At 40.8% G+C, this 14,072-nt stretch overlaps 1 protein-coding gene across 1 annotated transcript in view; it reads right to left on the bottom strand.

Annotated features, from left to right (window-relative positions):
* Positions 1 to 14,072, bottom strand: part of dmd (dystrophin) — a 486,115-nt gene that overhangs the window by 138,315 nt on the left and 333,728 nt on the right. The window contains 11 exon segments of the mRNA XM_041781573.1: positions 2,361 to 2,531; positions 5,327 to 5,479; positions 5,565 to 5,699; positions 6,713 to 6,835; positions 7,254 to 7,424; positions 7,587 to 7,709; positions 7,832 to 8,011; positions 9,780 to 9,950; positions 10,027 to 10,182; positions 10,263 to 10,436; positions 12,098 to 12,208. Of these exon segments, the coding sequence (XP_041637507.1) occupies positions 2,361 to 2,531; positions 5,327 to 5,479; positions 5,565 to 5,699; positions 6,713 to 6,835; positions 7,254 to 7,424; positions 7,587 to 7,709; positions 7,832 to 8,011; positions 9,780 to 9,950; positions 10,027 to 10,182; positions 10,263 to 10,436; positions 12,098 to 12,208 (1,668 nt within the window).

Here is a 14,072-nt window from a genome sequence, read left to right as displayed (position 1 = left end):
TGGTGTCTAATTCTTGAATACGAATATAATGTTTGCATTTTCCCTTAAATTCATTATTTATAAGTGTGGTGATACCTATGTTATTATTGTAAACAAAATGCACGTGCAGCCAACAATCCCTAACATATTCTTGGTTTTCTTAATTATATCTACTGACATTAAAACAACAGTTTTTAACTTACATAACACATGAATTGGAATTTATGTGAATTGAAGTACCAATGTGTTTGTTAATTTACAACCACAATTCCAAAATTTGGGACACAGGTAAAACATGTCATTAAAAACAGAGTGCAATGTTTGTCAAATCTCATAAACCCATATTTTATTCACAATAGACCAGTTTTTGTTTTTGATGACAGCAACACATCTCATAAAGTAAGGATGGGTATCAAAAGGCAGGAAAGTGCGGGTACTACAGACAAACTCCTGAAACAGCATTTTGCTACTAACTAGCCTTTGAATGTTCTACCATACGGTATATATATCAAAAGATTCAAAGAATCTGAAGAGATCTCATTGCAAAGGACAAGGCCAAAGGTCAATATTGGATGCTTGTGATATTCAGGTGCTCTGCATTAAAAACAGACATGATTCTGTACTGAAAATCAATGCATGTGCTCAGGAACACTTCCGGAAATCATCTTTGTCAACACATCTGGCCGTGCCATCCACAAATGCAAGTTAAAGCTGTATCATGTATGGGCTCGCAGGTGGTCGAGTGGTGTATAGCACAACCCATGTACGCGGGCGGCCCGGGTTCGAAGTCGGCCTGTGGCCCTTCACCCCATGTCTCTCCCCACTCTTTTCCCTGTTTCTGAGTCTATCCACTGTCCTTCATCTATCCAATAAAGGCATGAAAAGGCCCAAAAAATAAATCTTTAAAAAAAGCTGTATCATGTAAAGAAGAAGCCATCCAGGAGTGACACAGTCTTCTTGGACCCAAATGGAAAACTGTTCTGTGGTCAGATTAATCAAAATTTGGAATTTTAAACAAGGAAAAGAACCCAGCTTGTTCTTTTGTGAATTACATTCGAGTTTATGATGTGGTGACCAGATATAACTGGGGACGTTTCCAGTCTGGTGAACGAAAACCACTAAATATTGTCATGACGATATACCTCAGCCTTATTTTGGGACTGTATTGTTTTAACAGTCCATCAATAATTTAAACACTGGAACCAAACAGCCTTTCAAAAAATCCAAAAAATTTTGGATTCAAGAATTTTTATTTAGCTTTATTTTATTTTTATTGGAATATTTTCCATTAAAGAGCTGCCATGGTGCTGTGCCAGGTTATTGCTGCTGAAACCCAAACATTTCCTGCTATTGCAGATTCCCACTAAAAACATTTCATTGGCAAAACCCAAGGTGACTTTTATTTTAAAGGAACTTTCGACTACTTACTGGAAATGCCTGAGTTTAGCGTTAGCACTTAACTGCTCAAAACAGTAAAAATTTTCTGTTCTTTGGACAGTTTGAAATATGTCAGAGGGAAGCTTCAATCAGTCTGTAGTGTAACAAGAAAAATATTTTTTTTATCCAGGGACGGCACAAGCAGGGGACAGGTCTCTTAAAACTGGGACTGTCCCTGGAAAAATGCAGGACGTCTGGTCATCATTATTCATGAGATTTGAAAAACACTGCATGATGTTTGCATTTATATCATATATAGTGTCCCAGCTTTTTTGGAATTGGGATTGTATTTACTAACAGCACATCTCTAGTATTGAATTTACACATACACTGGTATGTAGATAAATGTACTCTTCTGTTTGTTCATTAGCCTACATTTTGCTAAACATCTTTGCATGCTAATGCTAACTAGCCACAATCAAGGCAGTTGTAGTTTCATCTGACCTTCAGCTAGCAACATAGCCACACTGCTATGTTGCATAATAGCTTTAAATGTAGAAACCTACAACTATGCTAGGAAAGGGCTCTAGATTCAGGCATCTGGTGGGGTAATCTTTGAAACTTTTTGCCAACCTGTATATCTAGCCTTGCTGATATGCTTACCTTAGCTAAGCTAACTGTCTGCAGCTAAATGGTGTGTTAGTTAACTTATAAAATATTTAAAACCAGCTTTTTTGGTTCAACTTTGAGGGAAAAATTCAAAACTACGTAACTCTGAAGCTTAAGAATCATCCTGATCATTTATGTAAGTATTTCAAGTCTTTTGTAGATTAGTTGACACATTATTATACGCTTTAGAGGCAAATTCCATGCTATTAGTTGGTGAGAACCTACCAACAGAGTCTTCATTTATGTATTTTCAGGAGTATAGAGGTTATTATGTAGAAGAATTAGTATTTTCTGTTAGTACTGTACATAAAGAAGTCGTGCCTACTGAAACTCACACATTGTCTTTTGAAGGGTAAGAACTTGCCCTCCACCTCAACCCAGCGCTTGTTGAGATGGAGCTGCAGGGGCTCCACTAGATTGGCGGCTCCAGCCTCTGAGAGCTGATTGGCTAAGCCCTGCACCTCCTTAAGCTCCTCCTTCTTCTTGTCGAACTCTGAGCCAATTTCCTATTGGACGACATCAACCAGGAAGTCACTTTACTATCAGCTAAGCCCAGGGGTGGGGTAAGCACAGAGAGGCATGTGGATGTACTCGAAGAATAAACATTCACACAGTGACAGTTAATACAGCACATTCATTGACCCACCAGCACCCACTTCAACAAAGACACAGCACATCGATAAAAAGACGAGAATCATGTTTGTCAGCGTCAAACATACACAAAAGTATTTATACTGTAGAAACTTATACGTCTCCATTGAAACAGGTCAGAGAAATAAAGTAGCGCTTTAGTAAGGAGGCTTTGACACTTTATTGAAGGAATACAATCAAGCCTTTAAAATACAGTGCAGGAGTTAAGTGTGAAACCTGGAAACTGTGGGTGTAAAAAGAAGCAAAGGACAGATAGATGAGCAGACAGACAGACAGGCAGTGAGAATTTTCAGATGCAGCAATGACAGCAGAGTCGAGCGAGTCGGACGTCCACTTAGCGAAATGTCATAGTGATCATCTGAAAGTGAAAGACACACATGGAGAGTCAGCGTGAAGACAGAAAAAGGGTGAAGACTCCGTCAAACCCTTTTAAAAAAGAGTGCATTCAAAGGTGCTGCACATGTATGTAGCATTAGCATTACTGTCAAATCAATGAGATAAAATTTGCACTTATGAAAATGTGTTGAGGCATCACTCAAAGCTTATCAAGCTAAATTAAGTTGTTTATTTTTGCATTTGTTAACTACGGTGCCACTGCATTAAGCCTGTCTAGTTTAATAATGATCATAGCTAGATATTTATTAGAATGGTGGTTCTCAACTGGAGGGTCAAGGCCCCAAAATGGAGCAGTTTCCAGTGGGTTACGAATGTGTGCCTGCAAGAAAAATAGGGCTAAATGTCTAGAATGTAGGGTGCTGCATCTGAAAGTGTGGGCTAGGGCCACCAGAGGAACTGTGAGCTTCGAGGTTTCATTTACAACTACTACAAATGGTTCAAAATATTAAATCTCATTTTAAATGTTCAAAAACAAGTCCCAGTCACTATTCTCTACATGGATTGATGCATTTTGGGAGCAGCTTTCACCAAAAATAGAATGTATCTTGTTTGTAATAGGGTAGAGGGGAACAAGAGGATCTGGCTGCAGACCTCTACAATGGGACGATCTTGACCATGGGACAGGAAGTGACGTTTATTATCCAAGCTGGAACCAGAATGAGGTATATTTTTCGCTTGTTGTAAGAGGTTATGGTTAAGTGACTGTTTTTCACAACAACAGAATTTTATGAAAAAACAAAATTTACTGAGGGGGTAAATTCAAATTTAAAACATCACAAACTAAGGAAGACCCAAACAGTGCTAGGGTCAGGCCCCCAAACTCTAAAGGTCAGGTTTAGGATCAGTTCGAGGGGGGTTTTATCAATAATATCATCCCACAAACTAAAGAAAAACCCACCAAGGGTTAGCATGTCACTTTCCACCCCACAGTTAATGTCGCCCCATGGTAGAGCTCTGCAACAGATGAGCCCAAAAGCCCCACCATAGAGGTCTACAGCTAGACGCCTCCCGAGTGGAACAGCACTTCTGGCGTGCACTGGAGACCGACTGGAGTGCGTGCTGTGGAATTGCAAAGATAGGCATGCAATAGGGCTCCCAATGTCCTTCATGTGCAGATCGCTGCACAGGGTGGAGTATGTGTCATTTGAGGGTAAGGAGGTGGTTGTGGGTCCTGGGGCCAATCCAGCTGAGAACCACTGTATTAAATGTTGTGTTAGGGTTTGTAAAAAAATCTCTTGTGCATCTTTGCTATATCATAACTTACTTTTAACGTAAATAATTTCAGAAAAAAAATTCACCCCTCAACCTTTTATGCACCTTTGCAGTTTTTCGATGCATACGATGTTATCTGCCTTGATCGTTTAATTCAGCATCCTTGCAGCTGCACTATTTTAGTGAACATGGACTTGGCCATGATTCATCAGAGGAAGTCTTGGCACTGTTGTCATGGTGAAGAATCAGTTATGCTTGAGTGAAGACATGCTTTGTCAAGACAACAATAAACAGCTAGAGGCAAAAGGATTTAGTATAACACTTTTTTTTAACATTTACTTCTCCATAAAATCTAAAAGTAAGAATTGACAATCTCAGTATCACTCTAAAACTTGAGTTCTATATCAAAACAGTGTTGTTAATGTTTAATATGCATCACTGATCTTTCACAGGAGTGTTGAGAAATAATAACAAAAAAAAGTTGTAAAAAACTTTAAGATAAGTTTGCAGTGTTTGGTTATAAAACTTTCCTATTCCGTTAAAAAATGCTATCCAAGTCAGAAGACATTTGTTGTTTAAAGCTTTGATAACATTCTACGCAACAGCTGTTTCATTAATCATTTGTCAATGATTCAGGCCCGTTTAATCAGCCTTTTTCCTCCTCTGGCTCCAGCACAGTACATTCTCAGATAAAAGCCTGTGCCTTCTACTGGAGACAAGAACTGATCTGCATGATTTCTTTGAACTGATATGATGATGATTTCTTGGAACAATTATCCTCTGAGCGAGAGAATAAAAGTGCAAAAGCCTTGACACCAAAGCCATTGTCAAAAGCAGGAGAATGGAAGATGAAAAAAGTTTTCCATTGACTTGATTTACCAGGAAAATGTAGGGGAAGAAAAGAATTAAAAACACAGAGAGGATGAGATGAAGAGCAGGGTGACAAAGACGATACATACTTTCTTAACTTAAAAAAAGCATTTCAGTGTTTAATAGAGATGCTTGCTGTTGTTTTAGTGTAATTGAGTGTTTGTGTTGTCACCTTGACCCTCTCTCCTTCAGGTGGGTCGGGGAGTTGGTCCACGCTGCGTTGGATGTCATCCAGCCAGGCCAGCAGGTCATGTGACTTCCTCCTGTACTGGTACCACTGGGGAGCGATGGCCAATGCCTTCCTGTTCCTCAGCACACGCAGGTCCTACGTACACAGACAGACAGACATCTTGGACGTAGCAGCAACGTGTTGTTTTATTGGTTTTACGCGTTTGGTTCGTCTCTGTTACCTTGACGGTGTTGTACTTGCTGTTGAGCTGGTTGTGTTTCAGTCTGATCTGTTCTCTCTTGTCCTGATCCGGGGCTCTCTTCTGGAGATTCTCTCCTTTCAACAGTAACTCCTTCACTGCACCTTCCTCATGATCCTACACAGCACAAACACAATGTTTACTAAAGTACAAACAACATGAATTAAGCCTATCATTAAATGTGTATATGCATCACAGACTGTACATAAAGATGGACAACATGCCAACTTCCAGAAAGTGAAGCCAAAACATTTGGAGCACACCCTGCCAGCTGGCTACAAAATGTTTCAAAAAGCTCCGCCTCCTCCATGTTAAAAGATGGGACATTGATCAAACTATAAAACCAAAACAAAGGTACAATAAACTTTTCAAGTGTCAAATACTATGATAAATTGGGTTTTAATGACTTATTTGATGGCAAACAATGGGTGCTTGACAAAACTATGGGTAAACTATTGCTAAATTTGTCATGAAGTAGGTTGTTCTTGTAGCTAGTCTCAATGGCTCTTATTAGAATCTTTCGATTTTTTTTAAGTTTGTTCTTACGAGAAACCTATTTCTGATTCATGCCGATTTTTTTTAAAGACATATTTTGGGGCTTTAGTCAGAGAGTATGACAGTAGAGAGACTTGGAATCAGGGATGACAGAGTGAGGGAGAGATGCCAACCGGACTTGAATCTGGGCCCCCTACATACATAGGGTGCAACTTAATCACTAGGCCATCTATGCCCCCCATGATGTATTCGTTAACTGCTGAATTGTTCTCGCGTTTTCTCAGATTGATGAATGCCATGTGCTTGGAAAGCGTTTGCATGTTTTTTCTAGGTAGTATAGAGCATGCCCCTTTTTGCCCACATAAGGGCATGAGATGACAGGGATGTGTGCAAACACAGAAGGCACACAGAGGGGGGAAGATGCCCGTAATGTCTGAATGAAAACAAACTGAAAAAAGATGACTGCACACTGGACTCTGGAAAGAAATACTTGGGCCTAAGTAGCTCTTAAGAGGAAGTGGTGCTGATGAAGTCAAACCAAATTACATATTCACATACACACACTTTTGTGCAATCCTCGAAAGCTGAGACACACTGACTATCTTTATATCCAGTCAAAAGTGTGAGTGTGAGACCTTGTCCTCCTGAAAGTCCTCCTCCTTCAGATTCTCCCCTTGCTTCACTTCCTCCTCCAGGAGCTCCAGCCAGATCTGTGCCTCGCTGTGGTACTGCTCCAACTCTTTGGCTGACGCTTCCGTCTGCCGCACGCACAAAAGACACACAAGAATAAGAAGATCATTAACAGATGAAGCAAAGTAAATTTAGCTTAGAAGGGTAGGTGCAGATTTAGTCAGTCTGAGGTAAATTTAGTTTGAAACTTTAAAGTACATTTAGTGTTTAGAAAGTTTGAGGTTGATTTAGTGAGACTGAAGTAAATTTAGGAGAGTTTGTAGTTTATTTAGAGAGTCTGAACTTAATTTAAAGACTCTGAAGAGAGCGTGAGGAATATTTAATGGGAAGGTCTTTAGCAAAACAGATAAAAGAAGAAGAATCTCTTTAAAGCTGCAATTTTAAGTCAAAACAACAAATAACTGCTGGCATATTAATTAAATCTTATCAAGCTGTGTGTGCTAGAATTTAAAAATGGTTGTGTGTATGAGTCTGCTGCTTTCTTACCAGTCCAGAGGAGATGCGCTGGGCGATGGTGTCGAATCTCTGGTTGAGCTGCTCCACTTTGGGTCCCACCTGCGCCTGGCAGTTCTCCCCTCTAGTGGACATGAGATCCTGAGCCAGAGCCCTCACCTCCTCCATCTTCCCTCTCTGCAGCTCCAGCTCGGCACGCAGCACCTGCAGGAGACACAAGTCAGTGAAGTAAACTCTTCAGAACACATGTGCTACTCTGATACCATGATGATCTTAAAGGAAATCAACCTTTCTCATATCTAAGTGGAAATATATCTCCATCCAAAACTTGTAGAGATAAAGCACAAGAGACATCAACATCCTAACCTTAAGCACGGTGTCGTTAGGTCCCTGGCTGTCTATCTCATCCATCTTTTTCTCTGCTCCATCAATCCATCCGTTCACTTCCTCTATCTCTCCATCCAACTTCTGCATCTGCCGCTGGTAGTCCTGAGAGTGACAGAGAGAGAACGCGTTCATATCTTCGCTCAAAGAGAGATATTTTTAGCTTTTTATCTGCGCTATTTTTAAATGAGCATCTTAAGCTGTTAAATTCTCCTCCTCTCTCTGACCAGCAGCAGGTTGAGCCATTCCTCCGCTCTAGATGTGACGGCGATCCAGTTGCAGCGCAGCAGGCTGACTTTGTCATCCACCAGGCCCCCGTTGCCCCGTAGCACCGCTTTGAGGGCCTCGGCGAGGTCCACCACGGCCTGCAGCTGCGGCTGACGCTTCTCTGTCTCTGCGTGGATGGACTGACAGGAAGAAAAAAGATGATGCTTAAAAACAGGTCATGAGTAGCTGTATGTATCAGGTGTTTTTAAGCTGTTTTGATTTTGGAGCCCTCGGCTTCAATGATTTGGTTCAGGCTCCAGCAGAAAGTGCACAGTCAGCACCAAATAGCAGATACACAGCTGGAGTGCTTCAGTTTGTTTCTGCTGCCCCCAAATGCAGAATTAGAGAAGCAGCAGGCCTCAGAAGATCCACTTACATGTGAATTTGTATAATGTGCTGTGACTATGGGTTGCATTTAACTTAGATACGAGGACTGCAGGAATTTATTGATTCTAGGTATACTGGAGCACTTTTTGATGGTCTAAAATTTCTTATCAATACCTGATAGATCGGCTCAAAAAAGCAAGCTAACTTGTGTTTTGTGTCATTGCATTAGAGACGAAGAAATGTGGGATTTTTAAAGCCCATAGGGACACCCATAGGGAGACCATATGGCAGCTTGTTAAGACAAAGAGAGCAGGAATAAAAATAGACCTTACATGTAAGTAGTGCATGTTACAGTGAGTAATATAGACTGTTAAGCTTAAACACAATTTGCTGTATTAACTCCCACAATTCGCTGAAGTCTCTATAATGTGGTAAAAATAGGTATTTTAGGGTTGTTGTGAGGCAGAAGGCTGTGTTAAAAACTAACCAACCAGATTCTGTGATGAAAAACATCCCTTAGTGTATGAAATTTAGTTTCATAATTAAAAATTATGTTGCTTTTAAAAATAAGTATTCAATAAGAAGAAGAAATAGTGACATTTGACTGAACTCTAGCATCTCAACGCTAGCAGAGAGTAAGGCATGACAGCCAGTGCTTTGAGAGAGACAAAGCCACAGCCCTCTTCTTTTAATCATCCAGGACTAAAGACAAGAAAGATATCAGTTTAAACTAGTGCTGTTAACGCGTTAATAATCTGGAGGCTTTAAAATTAATAAGCCCAATTAATCACATGACCAAGTATGACCACAACTTCCTCCCGCAGTCCTCCAGCGTAGGTGTTTACATGCCTGGGAATGAAGAGGTTAAACACGTATCAAACGCAGACCCAGGTCTGCTTAACAGCAAATTTTGATGTAAGAGCTATTATAAGAGCGATTTAAAAAGCTGGTGAATGGAGGTTTAGGTAAAACCAAAGTTGTGTTGTATCAAAGATGCTAACACCAACACAGGATCAAGCTGCGGTCAAGCTACACTGGTGGAGTGCAGCAGGCAACAAAACAACAAATGAAGCTCAGCGTTAGTTCATGCAGGACACTTGTCATATGCCCAGCCGTGATCAGCTGACAGCCAGCTGACCCTAATTATCGCATCCCAGCTCCCACGGCATATCACAGCTCTTTCTCTTAACCCAGTGGTATATCTAAACACTTTTCACTAATCCCTGCTTGCATTAATACTGATGCACCATGTTGTTGCTGCTTGCAAAATGTAACCCCCTTTGCAATAAAATGGTTATATGTATGATGACGGTATTTCTGACTGAAGTAGGCTAACTAATGCAAGCCCTAAATGGGTCACCAAGGCTGCAGACCAACAACGTCATTGAAGATGAGGGGCTTCTAGGTAAGCAGTTTACATTCACTTTGCACCTGATTATTAAGCTTGCAGCTATTCAGATATTAAGATATTGTAATTTACGAAGCATTACAACTAAGCTGTTAAATAAAGTCTAAAAACTCCAGTTTGTTAGATATTTCTTTATTCAGCATGCATTTATGCTTGCATGTGATCTGCCTTACCTGTGCCCATGCAACCTCTGCTTCCAGGTCACTGGGCATACCATCCACAGCAGAGCGCCTTGTGAGTTCGGCATCAGTCGCAGCCAGCCACTCCGTCAGCCCGTTCAGCTCCTTGCGCAGCTTCCTTGACAGCTTCAGACTTTTCTCCAGCTCCAGTTTACTCTCAGTCACCTAAAAACACATTAAAACTCTGAATCTCTGTCTACTTGTGGGTTATCTTTGTGATTATGTGAACGTTCGTTCTGACCTGTGATCCCAGCTGGTTGTAGAGCAGTTTGAGGGCGGTCACTCTGTCGTCCAGCTCTTTGGGCTGCTCTGTCTGCTGTTTCTGTACGATCTGTCTGCCTGTTTTTATCACTGTCTCCACCTCGCCTTTCACCTCACTCAGCACCTTGTACAACTTCTGTTGAACACAAAACAGAGTGAAGGTTGAACATCAGATCCGTCTATCTGGATCTAACACAATGCCGTGCATTTACCCACCATGCACTGCTCCAGCTGCGACTGCACCACATCTTGCTCAACACTCCCGATCTCCAGCAGCCCCACTTGGCTTTTGACCCCTGCCAGTGTGCGTTCACACTCGGCCAGCCGAGCGTCAAAGTTCGCTGGCTTCTGGAAGAGGCGGAATTTCGTCCACACGTCCGTGAGCATTTTCTGCCGAGACAGGCACAGACATAGTAAAGTTAGAGGAGTAGGAGCTGTGAATACATGTGAAGACCGTCTTTAAAGTCTTAAGAGCAGACTGCAGAGGCAGCTTGTTTTCTGTTGTTTGTGGATCCACCTGCTCAGATCTCCTTGGCAGGCGATCACACTCACGCTTCTCTTGAGTACATCACGCACAGCTGGCAAGACGTGGATTCATTCATTTACTATTTTAATCTCCTGCCAGACTGCAAAGATCTTAAAGAGCTGCTTTCACTGACCTTACTTTCCTGCATAGTGACTAGCTTATCTCCACTCCCCGATTAGCATATGCTGGTTTAATGATGGGGCCAAAGATGGCCGACATTTTGAGTTGTGGCTTGTTTTTTGGTGGTTTAAGACAAGTATGAGATGTTTCAAATATCTAAAGAGGGACAGCACAGTTTAAATTTAAAATACCATTCCCAAAAAAGTTGGGACATTGTATCAATAAATGTGATGATTTGCAAGACCCATATTTAATTAAATACAGATGGCATATCAAATGTTTAAACAGGAAATGCAAATGCAATGCAAAATGCAAATTTTTTTCTAAAATAAAAAGCACATGAAAGAAACAAGTCATATCATCTCTCTGCCCCGCCTTCCTCTTTTCCATCATCCTCATTTTGTTCTCTCTCCATGCTTTCCTCTCCTCCATCATCCTCATCTTGCTCTCTGCCCCCCTTAATCACCTCCATCATCCTCATCCTGCTCTCTGTCCCTGCTTTCCTCTCCTCCAACATCCTCATCTTGCTGTCTGTCCCTGCTTTCCTCTCCTCCAACATCCTCATCCTGCTCTCTGTCCCTGCCTTCCTCTTTTCCATCATCCTCATCTTGTCTTCTCTCCATGCTTTCCTCTCCTCCATCATCCTGCCCTCTCTTCCCACCTTCATCACCTCCATCATCTTCATTCTCTGGTCCTCTTTTTAGTTATTTCCTACCCCATTTCTTCCTCTTTTTACCAAATGTTGCTGTGTACACGTTATAATATCCTTCTGATGTCTCTTCACCTTTTCACCCTCGCTACCATAAAGGGATGACAGAGAAAATATTTGTTTTAAAACATATTTTGATCTCAAATGTCCTTGGCTTCGTCAATAACCTTTTCAATTCCAACATAAATAAGAAAATACGAGTTATTTTCTTTTTAAGACTTTGCACTACTTGGAAAACCATCACATTCTGTATTTTTTACTTTCTAGCCAGTATCCCAACTTTTTTTGGAGACTAAATGAGTATAAATTTTCACAGCTCCAAACTGCAGCATGGTTTGCCTGCAGCTGTAGTAAAAATATATAACATCTGCCTGCTCCCTGTCAGAATTCAGCTCCAGCATCCACAGGTCAGTGGGGAGGGTCGGTGCTAGTTGCTGCTAATGTAGCCTGCAGTCTTTAGCCTAAAGCAGAAATGAGGTGCAGGCTGCAGAGGTTTGGTGAGCTCCACATCACCACCAGATACTTTATTTTTCTGTCTCACGTTGGAGCAAAAATAAACCCCACAGCTCCATCGTGAGACAGAAAAGGAAACTGTTTGAAACATTTAAAGTGGTCATTGGATTCTGAGAACAACATACACCACTCTGTCACTGAGAAATTAAACTATTATGAGTCTGTCTGCAGGTGTTAGTGTACCTGGGTGAGGTCTATCTGTCCCATAATCCTGTTGGATGGGTCTTTATCCTGGTTCTTCTTCCTCATATCCTCCAGCGTGGCTTCATGGCCGCTAAGCTCTGTCTGTATTTTCTGTGAAACACACAAAAAAAAAATCAGTGAAAGTCAAAGAACGGAGCTTCAAGACTCTGAGTTTAAGAGGAGTAGTGTTTGTGATTGACCGCCAGGAGTAGGAGAAAGGATTAAGTCGCTTTAATACGGTCTGTCTGAGAAGTGAGACTGAATCAATAAAGTTAACATTAATTGATTATGTACCGCCTCCTGCTTTCCACAAGGGGGCAGGAGGCATCAAGGAGAGAGGAGAGGGATCCAGAAAGCTTTAAGAACTTGTCGCCCTCTCCTTCATGCGTACACTCAGCTGCTCTCTGTCACCCCTCTCTCTTTTTAAATACCAAGTGGCCTGTAATCACATCTGCTCATCCACACCACTCTAATCCAATCATTCCTTCATCATCCTGTGTGTGCTCTGTGTCTATCAGAGAGAAAGAAAGACGACTGGAGGATGTGTGAAGGAATTAGACGTCAGAGGGAGAGACGTGTGTGACTGCTGTGCGTGTCCAAAGCTGCTCCAGGCTTAATTAGGACCACAGAGAGAAAAAGAGCATTTTCCCCCCTCCCTCTCTCTCTTTCTCGAGTTCATTGGCTCACACAGACACTGAAGTATATTTCCATATTTCTCTGACTGTCAACACAGCTGTGTGTGTAAATATCTCAATCTGAAAGACTCGACGGTGTTTCACAACTCAATGAAATCCTGCAAATGCAGCTGAAATACTGTTACTTTGTCATTTTTAACAAAAAAAATGTCTTTCCATTGAAACTGACGAAACAAAACTACTCTTTAATAAATCACATTAATAAAACAACAGAGTTTTTCTTGAGAAAACAGAGTCCTTTGCTTTGATTTTTTGTTGTCTTGTTGAATATTTCTGTTTTACATCTTTGCAGCTGCTGGTAAAGAGATGCTACAGCGCCTATTATTCTTTTCATTGTAATTAAAATGTTAGATCTATTTTCCTTTGAATAACAAAATGTGAACATAAATATTCTTGTTAACTGGAAGAAATATAAAAATAAGCAGTCAACAAGTGGTGCATAGGTGTAAGTGGTTAATAAGTGGTAAAAAAATGTTAAGTAAGTGGTCAGTGAAGTGAACAGGGGTTAATATGTGACCATTAAAGGGTCAAAAAAAGTTTAATAAGTGGTGGAAAGTAAGTCATTAAACCCTTATTGACCTCTTATTAAATAGACTTGAGCTTATAAAGCGCTTTTGTCGCCATCTGACTAATCAAAGTGCCTTTACACCCCTGGTTGGTCACTATGAATCAACCATCAGCATCAGTACCCCTCATTGACCCCCCACTGACCCCTAATTGACCCCATATTCAACTCTTATTAACCATTTATTGATCACTTAATTACTTATTAATAGGTGTTGAATAATTGGTCAACAAGGGCCTCAGTAAGAGGTCAATAATGAATGAATAAGAGGTCAATAAAGGGGTTTAACAAGTGGTAATTAAGTTGTAAATAGGGGTTGAATAACTGGTCAGTAAGGGGTTCAACAAGTTGTTTTGAAGAGGTAAACTATGGATGGGAAAAAAGTGGTCAATATGGGGTTCAATAAGCATTTGATAAGTGTTCAATTATTGATGAATAAGGGATAATTAAGGGGTTAATAAGAAGATCAATTAGTGGTTAAAAATTGGTCAAAAGAGGGATTCAATAAATGGCCCATGATGGATGAAGAAGTGGTCAATAATAAGGGGTGAAAAGGTGGCTAATAAGTAGTCAATAAGTGGTGAATAAGGGAGGATTAAGAGGTTAATAAGGGGATCATTTAGTGGTTAAAGAATGGTCAATAAAGGGTTAAATAACTGGTCAATTAAAACTTTAATAAATGGCCGATAATGGATGAATGATTGGTCAATAAGGT

The sequence above is a fragment of the Cheilinus undulatus genome, linkage group 24, assembly GCF_018320785.1.
Source record: "Cheilinus undulatus linkage group 24, ASM1832078v1, whole genome shotgun sequence".
Taxonomy (NCBI): Eukaryota; Metazoa; Chordata; class Actinopteri; order Labriformes; family Labridae; genus Cheilinus; species Cheilinus undulatus.
This window is presented reverse-complemented; position numbering and strand designations above follow the sequence as displayed.